General features: G+C 38.3%; 1 protein-coding gene across 3 annotated transcripts in view; it reads right to left on the minus strand.

Moving 5' to 3' along the window:
* Positions 1–6010, minus strand: part of LOC120437480 — a 37286-nt gene extending 31276 nt beyond the window's left edge. For 2 of the 3 annotated variants that reach the window (XM_039608068.1, XM_039608067.1), the window contains exons 1-2: positions 5939–6010; positions 4949–5009 (exon numbers count right to left, since the gene is read on the minus strand). In XM_039608068.1, coding sequence (XP_039464002.1) covers positions 4949–4951 — 3 coding nt within the window. In that variant the 5' untranslated portion in view covers positions 4952–5009; positions 5939–6010. Of the gene's footprint in view, positions 1–1544; positions 1793–4948; positions 5010–5938 lie in introns of those variants that run through there. The other variant, XM_039608069.1, reaches the window with a different exon arrangement.
* Positions 6011–20121: the final 14111 nt, after the last annotated feature.

The raw sequence follows: 20121 nt of genomic DNA on the forward strand, positions 1-20121 counted from the left end.
GTTGTGAAAACAAAACAGAAATACATTAAAGGTTAAAACACAATTTCTCTTATCTGTTTAGACTAGAATGTAAAAAGAGCTTTCTGAGGCTACATCAGCCTAGAGACATAAGCAGTATAATTAATACTTTAATTCTAACTAAAAAAGAAAAAAAAAAAAAAAACCACACACACAGCAAAAGAAGTTATGATGATGCTGCTGCAATACTGTAGAGGATGACAGACGCTGGCAGGTAATTACTTAATATATTGAAAAATTCACTGTACTTCAAAAGCAGATTTTTGGAAACAACAGGAATATCATCATCATCCATCCATCCATCCATCCATTATATATTTCGGTTATCCTTAATATCATCATCCTGCAGTAAAGTACAAATGAGAGACGACGCATGCTATGTGTAAACATTATACACTTTCATAATTATATGGACCTGTCTTAAGTCTGGTGACAAGGTGAGGCAAGGGCACAAATGATTTGGTAAAATTTGGGTGGCTCAAACAAAGTTGTAGGGAAGGAATTATTTGCTGAAGACTATCTTGTGTTTATGAAAATGTTCACAGTAGGGCTGTTCGATATAACGATATATATCGGATGACGATAGAAAAACGTCTATCGTTTCATTTTACGCTATCGTTTGTTTCGTGGTGTCGCAAAATAAACTGTTTACGGCAATATTTTTTCATCATTTTGATGGTCACTGTAGTGGCTATATTAATTTCCTAAAGTTCTCTCTTTCTCTTATATTTAATATAACCACACTACGGAAGGACAAGCGCTTGTTTTTTATGCGTTTTCGTTAGCAACAACGACGGTAAAACCACGGCGTGTCCGCTTGTTTATTTTCCACATAAACCTTTCACAATAAAGCTCAAGATCCTGTTGAGGCTTTTCAAAATAAAACGAGTCACGTGAAAGATGCAGAGTATTAACGGATGAGAAGCAAAAAAAAAGAGCCGCCAGGTGCTAAAAAATAAACCTTAGACTCAAAGCGTTAGAACAGGCTTTTCCCGCAGCACGCCGTGTAATAAATACTCACAAAGAAAAGCGGCGGCGGTTACAACTTACGTCTAAAAATATATCGTTTCATGCATCAGTTAAAACACTCGACTCCAGGTACTTGACGCCCAGCTGGAAACACTTCACGCAAGTCGAGATGCCCGACATTCACAGAATTTACAGGAACTGTTACATTTTTGTAATTTATATCGTTATATCGACGATAGATGTTTTAATATCGGGATATGAGATTTTGGTCATATCGCACAGCCCTAGTTCACAGTGAAAACAATATGGTGGAATTAGAAATTCTGTAATACTTTAATCAACCAAATCATGACAGGTTTCACTCAGAAAATGTAATTTTCAACAAATCTTTAGTTTTGTTTGATTTGTTGCATTTTGAAATAAAAATCTTAGTTTTCTAATGCATACATAAACAATTTATTTTAAAATAGTTTTATTTTCAACAGCTAACAGACCAAATCAAAAGCATGACAATTTCACAAATGCTATAGGGTAAGAAAAATAATAAAAATACTTACAAGTATTAATTTTGTTTTCCAAGAAAAGTCACAGATCTCTTTAGAGTAACCAGACGCAGTCCTCCAACAGAGTAGGCAGCTAAGGGATATTCATCAACCAGTTCCTCATGTGCAATGACAGCCACCTCCCTCACATGTGACGTGCTCAGTTCAAAAGCTCTAAAGTGCTCCCTATACCAAGCAGATATCTTTCTCACAAAAAAATGCAACTTTCCTTCCAAAACACAGAGCTGCAAAATTTCAGCAAACTCAGGCAGACCAAATGACTCTCCATGGATAACAATCATTCCTTTGCTGTAGTTCATACATACATACATCCATTGTATGACACATTCTTCGCAATGTGAACATCAGTTTCATCTGGAAGCCTTTGGTTAAAAGCAGCTGCAATGTCACTTTGGAGCACATCAATAGGCACTGATGAAACATTAGTTACCACCAACTGTTTTTTCTCATCAGACATATGCAAATGGTGAGCAATGACAAGCTGGTGTTTCCTGGCAAGTGTGAGAGGTATGTTTTTAAAACCGTTGGTGTGGCGAGCAACCTGTTTAGAAAAAAAAAAAAACTATGCTTGGCCTCAAACCTCATTGTCCACTTATGAACGAGAGGTCCAAAGAGACGTATCATGACAGGATAGTGCTCTACAAAATGGTGTTTAGGAAGAATACGGCTGTTTGGAAAAAGTTCTTTGTATCTCTGCCGATGCTCTCTGATTTTGAATTCAAGATATGATATTGACTCATCACAGCGGATAGGGGCAACAACAAGTTCCACTATATCCTTGAGATCCAAAAGAACATGCCAGGCCTGTTCATCTTCAGGAACAAGGGGACCAATAATAAAAGGCAACAAGCGAAGCAGAGCCCAATTTTCGTGTGCATTCCCCCCTATATGTTTTTTCTTTGAGTAGGTATGTGGTATGACATGAGGACGATTTGTCTTATCTCCCCATTTGTAGTCAAAACTTTGGATTGAACTGTTAAGTTTTTCTAAGGTGAAAAACTTTTTGGAGATCAAAACAGCCAAGCATTCTGCTAGTTCTACAGGTATAATGCCCTCAAAAAAAATCATGTACTATATCCGGGGGAAAGCCTGCAATAACATCAAAATGAGAGAGACTTTTAGTCAAAACACAGTCACGTTTAACCCCACAACACAAGCTTGAGGTTTCCAATGCAGATTTTAAGTGAGCCAAATGGAGTTCACGTGTTCTACACTCAAAAACGTCTGGAGTCAAAAACTGAATTTCATTTTTCTTTGCGACACAGAATCTACATGTGTGTTCCCCAGAAAAATTTTCAACAAAACCTGCAAGCCCGTGAGCAGCTAGGTTATCAGCTATTACACAATTTACAGTGCCTTTAACAAACTCATTCAACTGAGCAATAAACACACCGTGTTGCTTCAAGATCACAAGATCTTTTAACAGGGGTTCCAACACCTTTTCAAACCCAAATGTCTTTAAATCGTCACTTTTACAAAGAACAGCTAGGTAAATGGAGGAGAGTGCTGAATGAGAGCCTGGAGGCAAATTATCCAAGACCCAATAAATACAACAAAGCTTGTGTTTTTTGCGTGAGGTTCCAAGAGGATTGCAAACCTCAAAATCATCAATGTAAAGTGTAATGGAGATTCTCAACACGTCAACAGCTAAAAAGCTATTGGTTCTAAAGTGCTTGCCATCTCGGAAAGACCTGTAAACACTCAGACCATTAGCCAAATTCTCACTTTTTTCTTGTCCTATATGTTGCTCAATCACTCTATCAAGTATGTGATTATGACTCAATAATTCTTGCAATAACTTTAATAAAGGAATGTACTGAAATGACTTTCGTTGATCAACAGATAAAATGTACTCAACAGGCTCTACGACCCTAAAGTTATGCTTATAGTATTGTTTTCTTTTAAATGAAGTTCCAAGAGGACAACACTTAGCTAAAATTTTTGATACAGGGTTAGAAATGCACACTGTATTGGCAAGCTCCTCAACAACAGCCTAGGGCTGTTCGATATAACGATATATATCGGATGACGATATAAAAACGTCTATCGTTTCATTTTACGCTATCGTTTGTTTCGTGGTGTCGCAAAATAAACTGTTTACGGCAATATTTTTTCATTATTTTGATGGTCACTGTAGTGGCTATATTAATTTCCTAAAGTTCTCTCTTTCTCTTATATTTAATATAACCACACTACCGACGGACAAGCGCTTGTTTTTAAGCATTGTCGTTAGCAACAACGACGGTAAAACCACCTCGTGCCCGCTTGTTTATTTTCCACATACACCTTTCACAATAAAGCTCAAGATCCTGTTGAGACTTTTCAAAATAAACTGAATCACGTGAAAGATGCAGAGTATTTACGGATGAGAAGCAAAAAAGAGCCGCCAGGTGCTAAAAAATAAACCTTAGACTCAAACGTTAGAACAGGCTTTTCCCCGCAGCACGCTGTGTAATAAATACAAAGAAAACGGCGGCCGTTTTCTTTGTCTAAAAATGTATCATTTCATGCATCAGTTAAAACACTGGACTCCAGGTACGCGACGCCCAGCTGGAAACACTTCACGCAAGTCGAGCTGCCCTACATTCACAGAATTTACAGAAAATGTTACATTTTTGTGATTTATATCGTTATCGGACGATAGATGTCTTAATATCGGGATATGAGATTTTGGTCATATCGCACAGCCCTACAACAGCCTGACCAATATGAAGGTTATGGCTCTTGAATACCTCTTCAACAGTTCGTTTTGTGATTAAAGTACAAGCAGAACTTAACAAAAAACTCAACTCCTCCACCAAGCCATCTACTGCTGTAGCTGGAATTTGAAATATATGTTCCAATTTTAACAATACCCCAGCTATTTTCTGTTCAACAAGATCTGTCAAATTTTCAGTGGAATGATTACTTCCTGACACCAACTCAGTTCCAACTTCAGGATCTAAAAAAATCAGAGCAACTAACACCTACACCTACACCTTCAGGGTCATCAGAATGTTGTGCTGAGTCAAAACGCACCATTAAACCTACCTTGAAATCTTTAAGTGAATCTGAATGATGCTTCCTCTTTTTGTGTGAATAAAATGTACCAAAGATATTTGTCTTTAAAGAGCAGCCTGAAAATACACAAGTTACTGTCTCACTATTTCGTAAATGTGATCCAATATGTCCAAAATAATCTCTCTCTCTCTGTGGTAAGGTCACTGCAGTCACATAACTCACACCTAAAAGTGACTGAACTGACAGCTGTCTGTTTAAAATGAGAAGAATGACATCTGTAAACATGTGTTTTTAGTCCACACCAAGTCTTAAATGTGCATGGACAATTTACATATTTATTGGCACCTTTTTTTTCACTTTGATTAAATCATAAAAAATGTATGATGGTAAAAACTTACCATGTATTAAAGAGGAGGCACAAACATTCAGAAAAAGGGGGCAGCTTTCTTTGTGGTGTTACTATGGTAAAGAAAACAGACAAAATTATTTTATAAAAATTCCACAGTGGATTTTTTTTACTTTGTTGCAAATGTATAAAAAAAATACAAATACATATAAATACCTCGTGCAATATAAAATTCACAGATAAATATCCAATCTGTTGCCAAATGTAATAGCAGTGTTTCACACTATGCAATAAAGATGCTGGTAGTTGCGGTAAAGGTCCGACAGGCAATTTTCATAACTATCCGCCATTGCCTTTTCCTCTGACCTCGTGTTCATGCTCTTTTTCCCATGCACTAGCGTTCAAGTCAATTCGAAGGATGCAGCCCCTGAATTTAGACACAGCTAATATTTAGCAACTTGCGCACGCTAGTTTAACTTGCATTACGGCGAGAGGCCGAATGCTTAAAAAAAAAAGGAGAGAGAGAGAGAGAGAAAGAAAGAAAGAAAGAAAGAAAGAAAGAAAGAAAGAAGAAATGCAAATGATATTAAAAAAAGTGAAGAAAGACCATGTCTTGCAATAATCGTCATTTAAAACCAAAGTGAATGCTAACAGAGCTAGGTAAAAGTTTAATGAGACAACCATACTAGCTTTAGCTAACTTCATTTACTTTGAAAGTGAATTACAAACGTGTTAGATATTGAACTAAACATATCAATAACCGCTAAAAACACTATAAGACTAACTGCAAAAACGGGTAACAAAAAAAAGAAAAGCAATGAAGTGGAAATGCTAACAATAATATAAATATAGCCGGAGCGGATTAGAAATCAGGTATTACACGGTACCGATTGGCACCGTCTAATACCCGATTTTCACTGTATTTGCTCCACTCCAGGTGTCTAATGACAACTTACACATTTGGAATTAAAAACATTGTTAAACAATTAACCAACGGAACAACTTCGTTTGACTAAGATATTTTCAGTTATTTATTACTTACCTGTATTGTGGAAGAATCCGCAGAGGGAAACGGCAGTTCACTGAACACATATAACTTTCTCCGCATTCCCGCCTCTTCACTTCTGGGAAGTTTGAGCATGCGCACTAGGCATCGGTTTTACAGTTGTTGATTTAAAATAATTACATTTAATTGAACTGAAGAATGCAAATCTAGTTCATTAAACTTTTTGTTATTTTATGTTAAACCAACAACTGATAATGATTTAAAAACCTAAACTCAATATGTTCATGTTAAATAGACAAATGTCTATTGAATTAATCAAACAACTGCCTTAGTTGACTTTTTTGAGTGTATCTCTACTTTCAAGATTAGGCTTAAAACTTTCCTTTTTGCTAAAGCATATAGTTAGGGCTGGACCAGGTGACCCTGAATCCTCCCTTAGTTATGCTGCCATAAGGGTAGACTGCTGGGAGATTCCCATGATGCATTGAGTATTTCTTCTTCAGTCACCTTTCTCATTCATTATGTATTAATAGACCTCTCTGCACTGAATCATACTTGTTATTAATCTCTGTCTCTCTTCCACAGCATGTCTTTATCCTGTTTTCCTTCTCTCACCCCAACCGGTCGCAGCAGATGGCCCCGCCCCTCCCTGAGCCTGGTTCTGCAGGAGGTTTCTTCCTGTTAAAAGGGAGTTTTTCCTTCCCACTGTCGCCAAAGTGCTTGCTCATAGGGGGTCATATGATTGTTGGGTTCTTCTCTGTATCTATTATTGTAGGGTCTACCTTACAATATAAAACGCCTTGAGGCGAATTGAATTGAATTGAACTCTTTAACACTCTCCACAGTTTTAGCATCATCCTAACCATCATATGTAAGTGAAGATTATTTTTTATCCACAGTTAAATTAAATGGAAATGCCCAGCATGTTAATTCTTATAAGAAGCTGTGGAAGCATCACTGATGATCTACTTGTATTCATGTTAGTATTTAAAGTCCAACATCTCCCTCTAGTGGTCATATATAAACCATGTGTGAGGATGGTGTTAATGTAAAATGTGAATCATAGTGTTCCAGTCAGTCATCAGTGTGTCTCTGCACAGCTGTAATTAAAATGTGTTCAGAGGGCCTCAGTGTCTGAATGGTTCCAGTTCAGCTCCATAACAGCAGCGTCCCTGGTTTGATTCCTGTGTTTCAGCTCATATCTGCCTCTCTCACTGAGGGGGACGTCCACTACATGGACATGGATTTGTTCATCAACCAAACTACAGATCACTGAGAGCAGACTGAAGACTTGACGACTGAAAAAACAAAATACTGCAGAGTGGTTTTTTTTCTTTATACTAAGTAAAACTTTAGGTCCCCAACACTGTTTTTGAACCAATAGAAAAGCTGGTGCTCGGAGGAAGAGGGCGGGCTTTACTTGGTGTCAGTGAGAGAAATGAAAAAAAGCTCAAATGAGTGAGAAGGACGATGAAGGAAACATCTGTGCTGTGTCTGCTCTGTAAGTAGAATCTCTGTGTTTGTTTGAATTCTTGTACTTTGACTGTCTGCTCTCCTGATAACTGATGATGGAGGAGAAGACATGAAAAACAAATCAGGCTGAATTCAAGTTCAAAACACCACGAGGACCAACTGCAGGTCTGAACTGACTCTTTATCTTTGCTCAGGAGTCGAGGAAACACAGCAGGCAGTGAAAAGATCAAATCATTCACTAATTGCAGCATCTCAGCTGTTTGTGTGGAGTTGTTCTTTATGTTCACCTCAAATCAACCTGAGTGTCATTTCTCTTTAGTTCTGATCTCACTGCTGAGCTGCACAACAAACCAAGGTCAGTAACCTTCTTCTGTCACAGTTTAAACCTGATAAATGCTCACTGATATGACCTGATTGGGTTCATGTAGTCATGATGTGTCAGGACCTGAGATGTGATGCAGAGGATAGTTTAGCTGAAAGCTAGCGTTTATTGAGATGAACAAAAACCACATGAGGCAAAAAAAAAATAAAAAAACTATACCCCCCAAAAAATGGAACAGAGGGGCTGAGGCACTGGGGGACAAAGACCAAGAAACAAAATTGAACAATTCACTCTGATGAAGGATCAAGTCAGACAGAGACAATATATATACCCACAGAAGGGTGATTAGAGGAAGTGGAAACACATATGAGACAAGAGAAGTTAGACTCAATACGAGACAAGACAAAAGACTAACGGAGTAAAACAGGAATCTAACTATTACTGAGACTTGACAAAGGGACATGGAGATAAAACACACAGTAGACTAGTATTAGAGTAGGATCACAAAAAGAGGATCTAAACTAAATATTACAAAACCAGAAGAACCAAAATACAAACAGAGACTGTAATGGATTAAATAAATGCTACAGGAAACTATGACTCATATCAATGTACAAAGAGAACTAAATAATATGTAAGAGAATCACAAAAACCCCAAATTTAGAAATTACAAACACAAAACACGATGTTGCTAACAGATGTTTTCAAAATGGATTTCAAATAATAAAATGATCATGAAGCAGTTCTGCAAAGTAACATTTTAACATTTGTCAAAGTTTTTACAAAAGTGAATAGATCAAGATTTTTTCCATTTTAAACAGCTCGTCTGACTGTGAGTCCCAGCAGCTCTCAGTTCTTTAAAAGAGACTTTGTGTCTCTGAGCTGTGAGGAGGACGACAGCTCTGCTGGATGGACTCTGAGGAGAAACACAAGCAAACAACAGAGGACTGAGTGTGGAGATGTGTGGGGAGAAACAGCCGGTTCTTCCTGTGACATCATATTCCTAATGCCTCATGACAGTGGAGTTTACTGGTGTGAGTCCAGAGAGGGTCCCATCAGTAACATGGTTAACCTGACAGTCACTGGTAAGCTGAGTGTGTGGAGTTAGTGTTGATGAAGCTGTGTGTAAATGGATGAAATGCTGTAGTTTGTCTCTGTGTTGAGGTGGATCAGTGATCCTGCAGAGTCCTGTCCTCCCTGTGATGGAGGGAGATGATGTCACTCTGCTCTGTGAAACAAAGACCACTCCCTCCAACCTCCCAGCTGCTTTCTATAAAGATGGCTCCCTCATCAGGAAGCAGCCTACAGGTCACATGACCATCCAGCATGTTTCCAGGTCTGATGAAGGCCTCTACAAGTGTGACATCAGCGGTCATGGAGAGTCTCCATCCAGCTGGATCACTGTCACAGGTGACACACTCACCTGTCTGTGTTTCTGCAGCTTTCAACATTCACAATGTGACGACAACTTAATGACTGTGTTTGCTTTATTTTAGGGGAACACACCACCACACCTCCACCTACATCCACACCTCCACCTACATCCACATCTCCTCCATCACTCTCTCCTCCTGTTCTCTCTGTCTTGTCATGTGTTGGATCAGTCTGTGTTGTGGTTCTACTGGTGTTACTGGTTCTGCTGGTGAGACGATGTGTTTGCAGGAAAGCTGAAGGTGGTGAGACTCAGATTTCTGGTTCTTTCATGTATAAGTTTTTTTTTTAATTTTACTGATAAGTCTCAATAATTTAACGAGATGAAGCTGCAGAATATGATATCATGTACAGTGATATTAAAATATCCAATCAAACGAAGCAGAGGTAATACTGCGGGGTGTAGGAGTTTGCAAGATTCATGGATGTGTGTACTGACTACTTATAAATAAAAATACTTTAGACACGTGGGGACATGTTTGCCGGAGACTGTTTGAGAGTATCAGACACAAATATCTGCTGATTACACAGGCATCTTGGATTGTTTGTAAGGATAATTAATTGGCCAAGAGCCATGTGTCTCTGTAGCTAAGTTTTGTAGCAGGCTATAAACATGTGTATTTTAGCTGTGAAGTTAAACATTTTAACATGGGAATCTCTAAGCTCACTATTAGAACCTCAAATGCACATTAGAGGAACCGCAGGTTTTGGCACTTCATCTTTAGTTTTCAGCCTCAGAGGTTTGAATTTCCCACAGGAAATCCTGGATTAATAATAGTTCTATCTATCTGTCTAGGTTGATGATTAGCTAGTTCACTGCTTAGGTATCAGAACTCAGAGGTGTTGATCATTAGTCAAATAAATTTACGTCTCTCTTCCCATATATTTAAAAAGAGGCATCATAATAACTGTCCCACAAATGTAGTAGCATATGTAACAGCTTAATGTTTAGCACAACTTGGATAAAAACTTTATAATGAAGCAACATATTTTGAATAAATCTCCTTATGTTTAAGAGAACACAGTCACCTTCACCTCGTCAGAGCCTGCCTTTGTGCTAGTTTGTCGGACATTGTTTCTGACTGTGATTATAGTTGACTCATATAATGGATGAAATCTTTATGGAGCATTTTTTGTCACACTACTTGGACTTTCTCTGCCTAACTGAGACGTGGATAACTGCTGGTGATTCCAGCACCTTTGCAGAACTTTTGCCTTCAGACTGCTGCTATTTTAATGTCCCACGCAGATCTGGTCGAGGTGGAGGAGTAGCTACTATCTTCAGAGATCGCTACAAGTGCAAACAGGTTTCACTGGAATTTTATTTTTCCAGTTTTGAACTGTTACTGTTTGAAATAGCCTGTTCTCCCCCTGTACTGTGCACAATAATATACAGGGCCCCAAAATACAGTAAGGACTTTATGAAGGAATTTGCTGCATTTCTAACTGAAGTCACGATAAAATATGACTCCTTTCTTATTGTTGGGGATTTTAATATTCATGTGTGCTGTCCAGATAAGCCCATGGTTAAAGACTTTTTGAATCTTACTGATTCTTTTAATTTAGTTCGATGTGTGTCTGCACCCACACAAAGGTGTGGCCACACTCTCGATCTGGTTTTAGCGCACTCATTGCCTGTTTTTAATCTGAAAGTCTCTGATCCTGTTTTCTCTGATCATATGCCGGTTCTGTTTGACATCTCTTTATCTAGAAATGAATTCAGGGGGCATGTCCCTGCTAAGACATCTCGTTTGTTAAATTCTTCCACGGCAGCACGGTTCTCCACCTACTATAATCAGTTCTCCATTCCTGAGACACTCCAAAACGTAGAGGAACTCAGTTTTTGGTTTCATACCACTTGTCAGACTGTCTTGGATATTGTTGCCCCTCTAAAAATCAGGCATCCTAAGACTAAGTTTGAACCTTGGTTGAATGATGAAACCCGTGCTGCGAGGCATGAATGTCGTAGGGCTGAGCAGAGATGGAAAAAAGATAACTTACAGGTCTCTTTACAAAACTTAAGAGAGCGCTGGGCCTTATTTCAGCTTACAATAAAAGAAGCAAAGTGGAAATACTTTGCAAACATTATTATGGTGAATTATCAGAAACCACATATATTGTTTAAGTCAATTGAGACTATTTTAAGCCCTCCCTCTGCTCTTAGTTTTGAGCCTTCACATGAAATGTGTGAAAAGTTTCTGCACTTCTTTATAAACAAGGTAGCCTCGGCTAGGGCGCGGATTATTTTGCCCACATCTGACCCCTCTGATCTTCCAATTTGCTCAGCTGTCTTTCAACAGTTTGAGTCGGTTACTCTTGCTCAGCTACAGGAGGTGGTGGATCATTTAAAGCCTGTAGGCTCACCTTGTGATCCTATCCTCCCGTTTTCTGAAAAAGTTTTTCTACTATAGGTCCAACTATTTTAACCATTTTAAATAGCAGCCTTACCTCAGGTATGGTTCCAAGATGCAATTGTGCAACCACTTCTTAAGAAACCTGGGCTAGATACAAATGCTGTTGAAAATTTTAGACCAATATCTAAGTTGCCATTTTTATCTAAAGTCTTGGGAAAAAATTGTATATGACCAATTGATCCCATACTTGAATGCACAAAATGTTCAGGAGATTTTTCAATCTGGTTTTAAAGCAATGCATAGCACTGAATCAGCACTTTTAAGAATTTTTAATGATATATTTTTATCATGTGATTCTGGTGAAAGTGTCATTCTTATTTTACTCGATTTAACTGCTGCATTTGACACTGTAGACCATGAAATTTAAATCTTTCGTTTGGAGCAGTGTGTCGGTATAACAGGTGTGGCTCTGAAATGGTTCAGGTCTTACTTAACAAATCGAACCTTTTCAGCTCGCTTAGGAAACTGTGAGTCCTCCCGTGCTCTGTTGTCTCATGGAGTACCACAGGGTTCCATTCTGGGCCCTATCCTGTTTTCGCTTTATTTACTTCCATCGGGCTCAATTCTTAGGAAACACGGACTCTCTTTTCACTGTTATGCAGATGACTGCCAGATTTATGTTCCTCTTAAAAAGAAAGATGGGTCGTCTGTAAATCGTTTGCAAACATGTCTGGAGAACGTCAAGTCGTGGTTGGCGCTAAACTTTCTTTGTTTTAACGATTCTAAAACTGAAGTAATGGTGTTTAGACCTGCCTCCACTGCTGTTCCGTGTGTTGATTTGCAATCCCTGAAATCATTCTGTAACCAGAGATTGTTAATCTGGGTTTTAAAATGGATCCTGAGCTTAAGCTTGAAAGCCAGATCGGGTTGGTTGTAAGGTCTAGTTTCTTTCATCTGAGGCAACTGGCCAAAATTAAGCACTTTCTTGCGAGACAGCAATTTGAAACAGTAATCCATGCTTTTGTAACCGTTCGGCTGGATTACTGTAATTCTCTTTATTTTCGAGTGAGTCGATCTTCTGTTTTTCGACTGCAGCTAGCTCAGAATGCTGCTGCACGCCTTTTAACTGGCACTCGTAGATGCGAGCATATCACCCCAGTTTTATATTCACTTCATTGGCTGCCCGTGCATTTTAGGATCCATTTTAAGCTGCTTTTATTTGTTTTTAAATGTTTGTCCAATGCTGCCCCTCTGTACCTCTCTGAGCTTCTTCATCCATACATACCTTCCCGGTCCCTCAGGTCGGCAGACCAGCTCCTCCTGAGTGTGCCCAGGACTAATCGTAAGCTCAGAGGGGATCGGGCGTTTGCTGTGGCAGCACCAAAATTGTGGAATGAGTTGCCTTTACATGTTAGACAGGCACCATCCTTATCTATTTTTAAATCACGTCTTAAAACATATTTATTTACCTTGGCTTTCAGCACAGCAGGACTTGTTGATGTCTCTTAATATGTTTTCTTATTAATTATATTATTTTTAATTTTAAGATATTCTATATGTAATTTAAACTGTTTTCTCTTTGTTTTATATTTGTAGCACTTTGGCCAACATTGTTGGATGTAAAGTGCGTTATAAATAAAGATGCTATGCTATGCTATGTGAAGGATGGTTAGAAGTGTAAAAATGTGTGTTTTTGTAACAGAAAAACAAACATTTACTTCACCTGAGTTGAGTTTAACCCTGAAATGAAAGTTATTATTTTTGTAGTTAACCTTAATAGTTTGAGCCATAGACTGTGTTTCACATATTTAACAGCTTTATACTGAACTTTTTTTAGGTTTCACACTGTACTTACTGAGTGTTGTTCACTGTGAGCTGGACTGTGTGTTTGTGGTCTGTGGTTAACTAAAGCTAACAGCTCTGCAGTCGTCCAGCATCCTGTTTCTGATAGAAAGAAAACACTTCAGCTACAGGTGTTTCAACACAGGGCTGTTAGATTTACAAAGAAAAATAAGAATCACTAATCATTACGTTGCACAAACTTACACATGTATTATTTGGAATTTTACTTTAACTGATTTTACTTCTTTATATCTATGTGACACCAACATTTTGAATTGTGATTAAGTCCATATCGATATTCAAATTTGTGACATCCTGATGTGTTCAGCAGATATCTTCATTCTGATGATCAGCAGTCATGTTTTTAGTGTGAAGTTGACTTTTCTTCAGTTTTTTATTTTGATCCAAATGTGTTTACAAATTTCTGCAGTAGTAGCAGCAGAAATTTATTCAAACAGCTGTATGAGCTACAGTGATGTCCTTTATGTATTTGTTATTGTACAGAAAGTGATCCAGTTGGAGCCTACTCAGTGGTGAAAACATTAGATGTCAGTTATGGACAAATCATCATCAAAGAGAAGGAAAAGAAATCAAAGATGAGAGGTACAGCTGCTCTTCTTTGTCTCCATCATGATTCTCTTCTGCACACCTGAAGATTTAGTGGGGCTGTTAATTATGTTCACTATGTTAGTAGCAAGCAAACATTCACTTGTTAACACAAGGCTGATTGGAATAATGATTGCTATTTTCATTTTTAAGTCACCCAAATTAACCCATTAAGGCCGATTGGAGCAGGCACGCTCCATTTTGCGTAACTATTTTTAAATCCCGGTAGAATTGCAACCACATAAGCTAACACAAGAATATTTTTTAGCATAGGAAACCAGAAGAGTTGTACTTACAGCTTATGCCATCAGCTTGTCCTAGGTCACGGTTTCCTTCCACATAAAGCTTTGCAAAAGTTGCATAAAAAGCACTTGCAGCCACAAAAACATAATATACCAGAAACACACTTTGCCGATCCGATCAGTTGATCATGACACTTCCTAGTTGGGATAGACATCAGTGCGAACTTTCGCATGTCCGCCATTACCTAAAACCCCAAACCGGAAGTGACGTCATATTTTGTGGGAAACGTAGTTTTTCCCTTCAGGGCCTTATAAGCCTATACTGGTGTTTTTAAAAGTTATGTTTGACTTTATGCCTTTCTGTATCGTTTCTGGGATGCTTCGAACTCAAATTGCACTGCTGGAAATAGTTTATTTTGAAGCACATGCTGTTTTTTTTTGCAAATTTGCATTATAATGTTTATTTTTGTTTTTCCTGCAGTATATAAAAATTGGTGTATCTCAAAAATAAAACTATAAACTATAAATTTCCTGTGGTTGGAAACTATTTTGTGCAACTTTTTTGTATTTACAGTTTTGAGCGATAAACCTCTGAAATTTCTCTAAATAGAAATATGTGTTAAAAACAAAAAACACAAAAACGATTTTCATTTTTTTGTAGTTTATTCAACTTTTTTGCAATTTATGCAGTAGTTATGTAGTAGTATGTAGTTACTATGGACTTAGTGCATACATATTATTAAAATTTGGGATATAATGGTCATATTGATGTATAGCAAATGAAATGCTTCCAAAAATGGCACTACAGCATGTAAAAATATAAAGATAAGCTCTTGGTTCTATGGTAGGTCTTAAAGGGTTAATAATTAGCAAGTTTGTTTGTTTTTTGGGGGTTTTTTTGCAAAGAAGATATAAATTTATCTATAACTAACTAATAACAAAGTTACCCTGGCAACCTGTCCAGGGTTCACCCTACCTCTCACTGTATAACAGATTTAATAAAATAAGATAAGATAAGATAAGATAAGATAACCTTTATTAGTCCCACACGTGGGAAATTTGCTTTGTTGCAACAAAAAGTGGATAGTGCAAAGTTACATAGCAAAAATTAGAAAAACACTGGAATAGAATAAGAGTAAGAATAAGATACTGTACACAATAGAATAGCATAAAATAAAATAAAGTACTATATACAATAGAATAAAATACAGTAGAATAGAATACAAATGCTATATACAACTGAGTATAATACAAGGATGTCGGGAAAGAGTATCACAGTTAGTAGTTTTGCTATTGCACATGTGTGGATGTGTGTGTTTGGTCAGTTGCGAATTCTTTGTTGTGGAGTCTGACAGCAGTGGGGAGGAAAGGCCTGTGAAATCTCTCCGTCCCACATCGTGGGTACCGCAGCCTGCCACTGAAGGAGCTGCTCAGTACTGTGAGAGTCTCCTGCATGGGGTGGGAGATGTTGTCCAACAAGGATGACAGCTTAGCCACCATTCTCCTGTCACTCACCACCTCCACTGGGTCCAGAGGGCATCCTAGAACAGAGCTAGCCCTCCGGATCAGCCTGTTCAGTCTCTTCCTGTCCCCGGCAGAGATGTTGCCACCCCAGCAGACCACACCGTAAAAGATAGCTGAGGCCACCACAGAGTCATAGAAGGTCTTCAGGAGTGGGCCCTCTACTCCAAACGACCTGAGTCTCCGCAGCAGGTACAGCCTGCTCTGCCCTTTCCTGTAGAGGGCGTCTGAGTTATGAGTCCAGTCCAGTTTATTGTTCAGATGAACAACAGGTACCTGTAGCTGTCTACAGTCTCTATGTCCATACCTTGAATAATAGACTCAAAAATAACCTTTGAGAGAAAAACAAGGTCCAGTGTTTGATCACCTGTGAGAGAGGCAGTGGAAACATTTTGCTTGAAATTGAAGTTCTTTCAATTTCATACTTAGAAATTTAAATCTACAAACATTTTATGTTGTTTAATAAGTCATAAAGTTTATTTATGGGCGACCGTGGCTCAGGGGATTGGGAAGCTCATCTGTACCCAGAAGGTTGTCGGTTCGATCCCCCAGAGGGGCCGATGGCGCGATATGGCAGCTTCGCTTCTGTCAGCCTGCCCCAGGGCAGCTGTGGCTACAACTGTAGCTTGCCTCCACCAGTGTGAGAATGAATGAATGAATGAATGAATGAATGAATGAATTGTGAAGTGTTTTGGGTGCCTAGAAAAGTGCTATATAAATTCAATCCATTATTATTTAAAACAGGATTAGCTTTTTAGCTTTAGACAAGCTTTAGTTAATTCAAAAGAATTAAATGATGCTTTTCAGGCACATTTCATGTTTTTGTTACCCTGGTCAGTCAAATGTAAAAAAAATAAAGTCACATTTATTAAAGTATACCAAAATATGTCTATGAGACCAGGAAGCAGGGTTGAATCTTACATGTTTTTCTGCATCGTCACTCCTCATGCTCCCACACCACCTAAAATTAATGAATGAAAATGAGAAAAAAATATCTGTGTTGTTGGTTCAAATATGACACATTCCAGTTTTCTTTGGACAACATTTGGCCTTTAATTGAGACATACACTCAATCAGAGATTCATCTTATATGGCCCAAATGTCAGGTGTGTTGTGACTTTGGGAGTGCCATAACTGAACCAAAAGTACCAAAAGCAGTACAGTCTAGATCAGGGGTCTCAAACTCCAGGCCTCGAGGGCAGTGTCCTTCAGGTTTTAGATGTGTTCTTGATCCAAAACAGCTGATTTAAATGGCTAAATTACCTCCTCAACATGTCTTGAAGTTCTCCAGAGGCCTGGTAATGAACTAACCATTCGATTCAGGTGTGTTGACCCAGGTTGATATCTATAACCTGCAGGACACCGGCCCTCAACGCCTGGAGTTCCAGACCTCTGGTCTAGATGTTTCCATGCACACAGAAGTTGCTAGAGAGTGAATGAGTTGTTAATATGTTTGATGGCTACAGAAACAGACTGAACAAACTAAATATTATTTAATGCTTTCATTTTGATGTGTTATAGTTTTGGATGTCAAACCACAGCCGTTAGTTCCTGTTGTTGATTATAGCTTCAAGATGAGGAAACTTTTCACCACAGAGAGTTCTAGTTTGGCCAATGGCAATGTTCATGTTGTGAGAGCTTGTTTTCTTGGTGCTGTGTGGTAAAGTGTGTCAGACTGCACTGAGACAAGGTGCCATCCCTGTGGTTGTGCGCCTCCTTCACACAAACACCTACCAGTTTTATGCAATCAATTGTTGTTTCTCAGCAGAGGTGTAAAGAAGTGAAACTGTGAAAAAGTGGTGCAAGTTGCACAAGCTAGAACTTAATCTCAGCATAATCATTATATTTTTTTATGTGACAGATGTAGTTTAATAATATAACAGTTCTGTTGTACCTGCAGTCATTTTTGTGTGTTTCTTCCTGCAGAGTGTGATACGGCTGTAGTCTACTCAGCAGTGAGAACAGAAGACATAATGTATGGATAAAAAATAGTCGTCCCACCAAAGAGGAAAAGAGGTACAGCTGCTCTTTATATTCAGCTTTGGACAGAGACAAGTGTTACTGGTATTCATGCTAAGTAAGGCTGACTGCATCATGACTCAAACTCGGGATGTCAAGCTTCTTGTTCTCCATTTTTGAAAGTTGATTCTGTTCATCTGTATGTAGCGTTTTCAGTGGGAGAAACATTTTGTCACCCATCCAAGTGAGACTGAAGAAGTTACTTGGATAAGTGACGAAGCACAAAAAAACGCTATGTCCAGATGAACAGAATCAATTTTGGGGGATTTCCTTACCTGTAAAATATCCATGCTCATTAATGCATGCTCATTTTTGAATTAAAAATGCTTTTTTAAAAAAAAAAGTAAAATAAAAAAAGTTAACTTCTTTTATACTTTATAGAATTAGTTCAAGTTCATTTTGAAACTGCCTTAGATTAAACTTTCCTGGACAGTGGAGACAGAATTGAAAAAATCAGATTTGGATTCAAATGGGCCAAATATCTCATGTTTCAGTGGTGGTTCATATCACTTATTCTACCTGTTTCCTTTAGCAGACCACATGCATCTATGTCATCCTAGCCCAAGCATTCACTTGGTAGATCTATATGTTGTCATATAAGGAGAATAACTCTAAGAAAATGGATGAATTGCTGGGCCTAATATGCTCATATCAGGCACAAAAGTCCCACTGACCTGAGGGGGAACCAATTAAAATAATGTATCCTTAAAGGGGAAAAGCCGAATTAGGCAAAGAATGAGCACAGGGACATGCAAAGATTCAGTATAAGATAAATAAAGATTATTTATGACTGTGAATCACACAAAGCTACTCATAATTCTTTTGCTAGGCCCACTAATCCATCCATGTTGCTAGTTTTCTAGTTCTATTTTATGGGAACTGGAGTTTGTCAGTTATCAGAGGTCATTTTGCTGGGTATGAAATGTGGCTAAATCTTGCAACAGAGTCAAAGTTAATGGACAAGAAGACAGCAAACCAATACCTACCTACTAAAGAAATTTTGAGAGAAAAATATGGGTGCAGTCCTACTCATAAACACCCCATTCAGTAGTGAACAGAATGGGATTTACTTTTTACCTATTTTAAGTCTTCCTGCTCAGCCTGTCTGAGAAATCTGCTTTGAGAGTTTCTCAGATTTCTCAGACAGGATAAAAGTCAAAGCTTTTGTTGCTTTGAGAAGTTGGAAGCCGCAAATGCTTTGATATTTAATGTCACTGAAAGCAGCTGGTGCAATTTTTGAGCTTTGTGGGTTCCAGGTCTGACTCTTGTGAATTTCCAGACGCAGCTAAACTGTGGGCGGTCAAGAGACTGTCATTTGTGTCCGAGCTGGTTCAATGTAAAGTCTGAACTGGGACTGTGTGTGATGCAGAGAGGTTGAGGTTGGAGGTCTTGATTGAAGTACAATGTTTCCTGTTGTTTGAACTGTGTGTGTTTGTGTTCAGACTTTAAACCAATGCCAGACGTCGTCTACTCTTCACTGAAGTAGTCCACCAGTCCAACCACTGACATCCAGCTGCTGGTCTCTAACTGGCCCCTCCAGCAACTCAGATCAGAGGACATCCACAAAAAGATAAAAAAAAAATAAAAAAAAAAGCATGAAGAAAAAATATAGAAGATACACAATTTTTTTTTGTTTTGTTTTTTTTTTGTTTCGAAATTGTATCGTTTTATATTTTGCAGCTAAATCATTAATGCGATTCATCCATGGATTAGTATATACAGTATATACAGTACATACTAATTTGTGGTAAGCTTGGGGTGCAGTTTACTCACATGGCATCACCAGAAGGTAGAATTTTTAGATTTCAATTCAATCCACTTCAATTCAGTTTAATTCCATTTTATTTATACAGCAACAAATCACAATATTTGCGTCAAAGCACTTTATATTCGTTAGTTAAACCCTATAATTGTAACCATTTTCTACTTCACCCTGCTGTAACAGGCTGGCCCAAATAAACTCCTCAGCTCTGCATGGTGTTGTATTTTTAAACAAGACATGGGGTCTCTGGTTGATTGTTGCAGATTTATTTCCTGAATGGAAACATAATGGTGTCGGGTCAGTACAAATGACCACATCACCACTCTGCACAGCACACTACAGCAGAACACACCGTTAGCATTCCGCTTTAGCACACAGAGTTTTACACATATTAAACAAATGAAAAACACATAAAACTGGTGTCAGGCAAGTGCCCACTAAACAGTTATTACACTCTGTCACTCTGTGTCCATCAGTTGAGCAAACAAGTTGTATGTATCTGTAAAACTTAACTACAATATGTGCGGAACAATACAACTCACCTCTCGTGTAGTTTCAGCAGGCTGCAGTGATTACTGCGGCCAGCCTCACCTAACCGGCCACACCAAGAGGAGGCTGCCAAATCACTTACTCCATATGAGTAAGTG

The sequence above is a fragment of the Oreochromis aureus genome, linkage group 3 (genome assembly GCF_013358895.1).
Source record: "Oreochromis aureus strain Israel breed Guangdong linkage group 3, ZZ_aureus, whole genome shotgun sequence".
Lineage (NCBI taxonomy): Eukaryota > Metazoa > Chordata > Actinopteri > Cichliformes > Cichlidae > Oreochromis > Oreochromis aureus.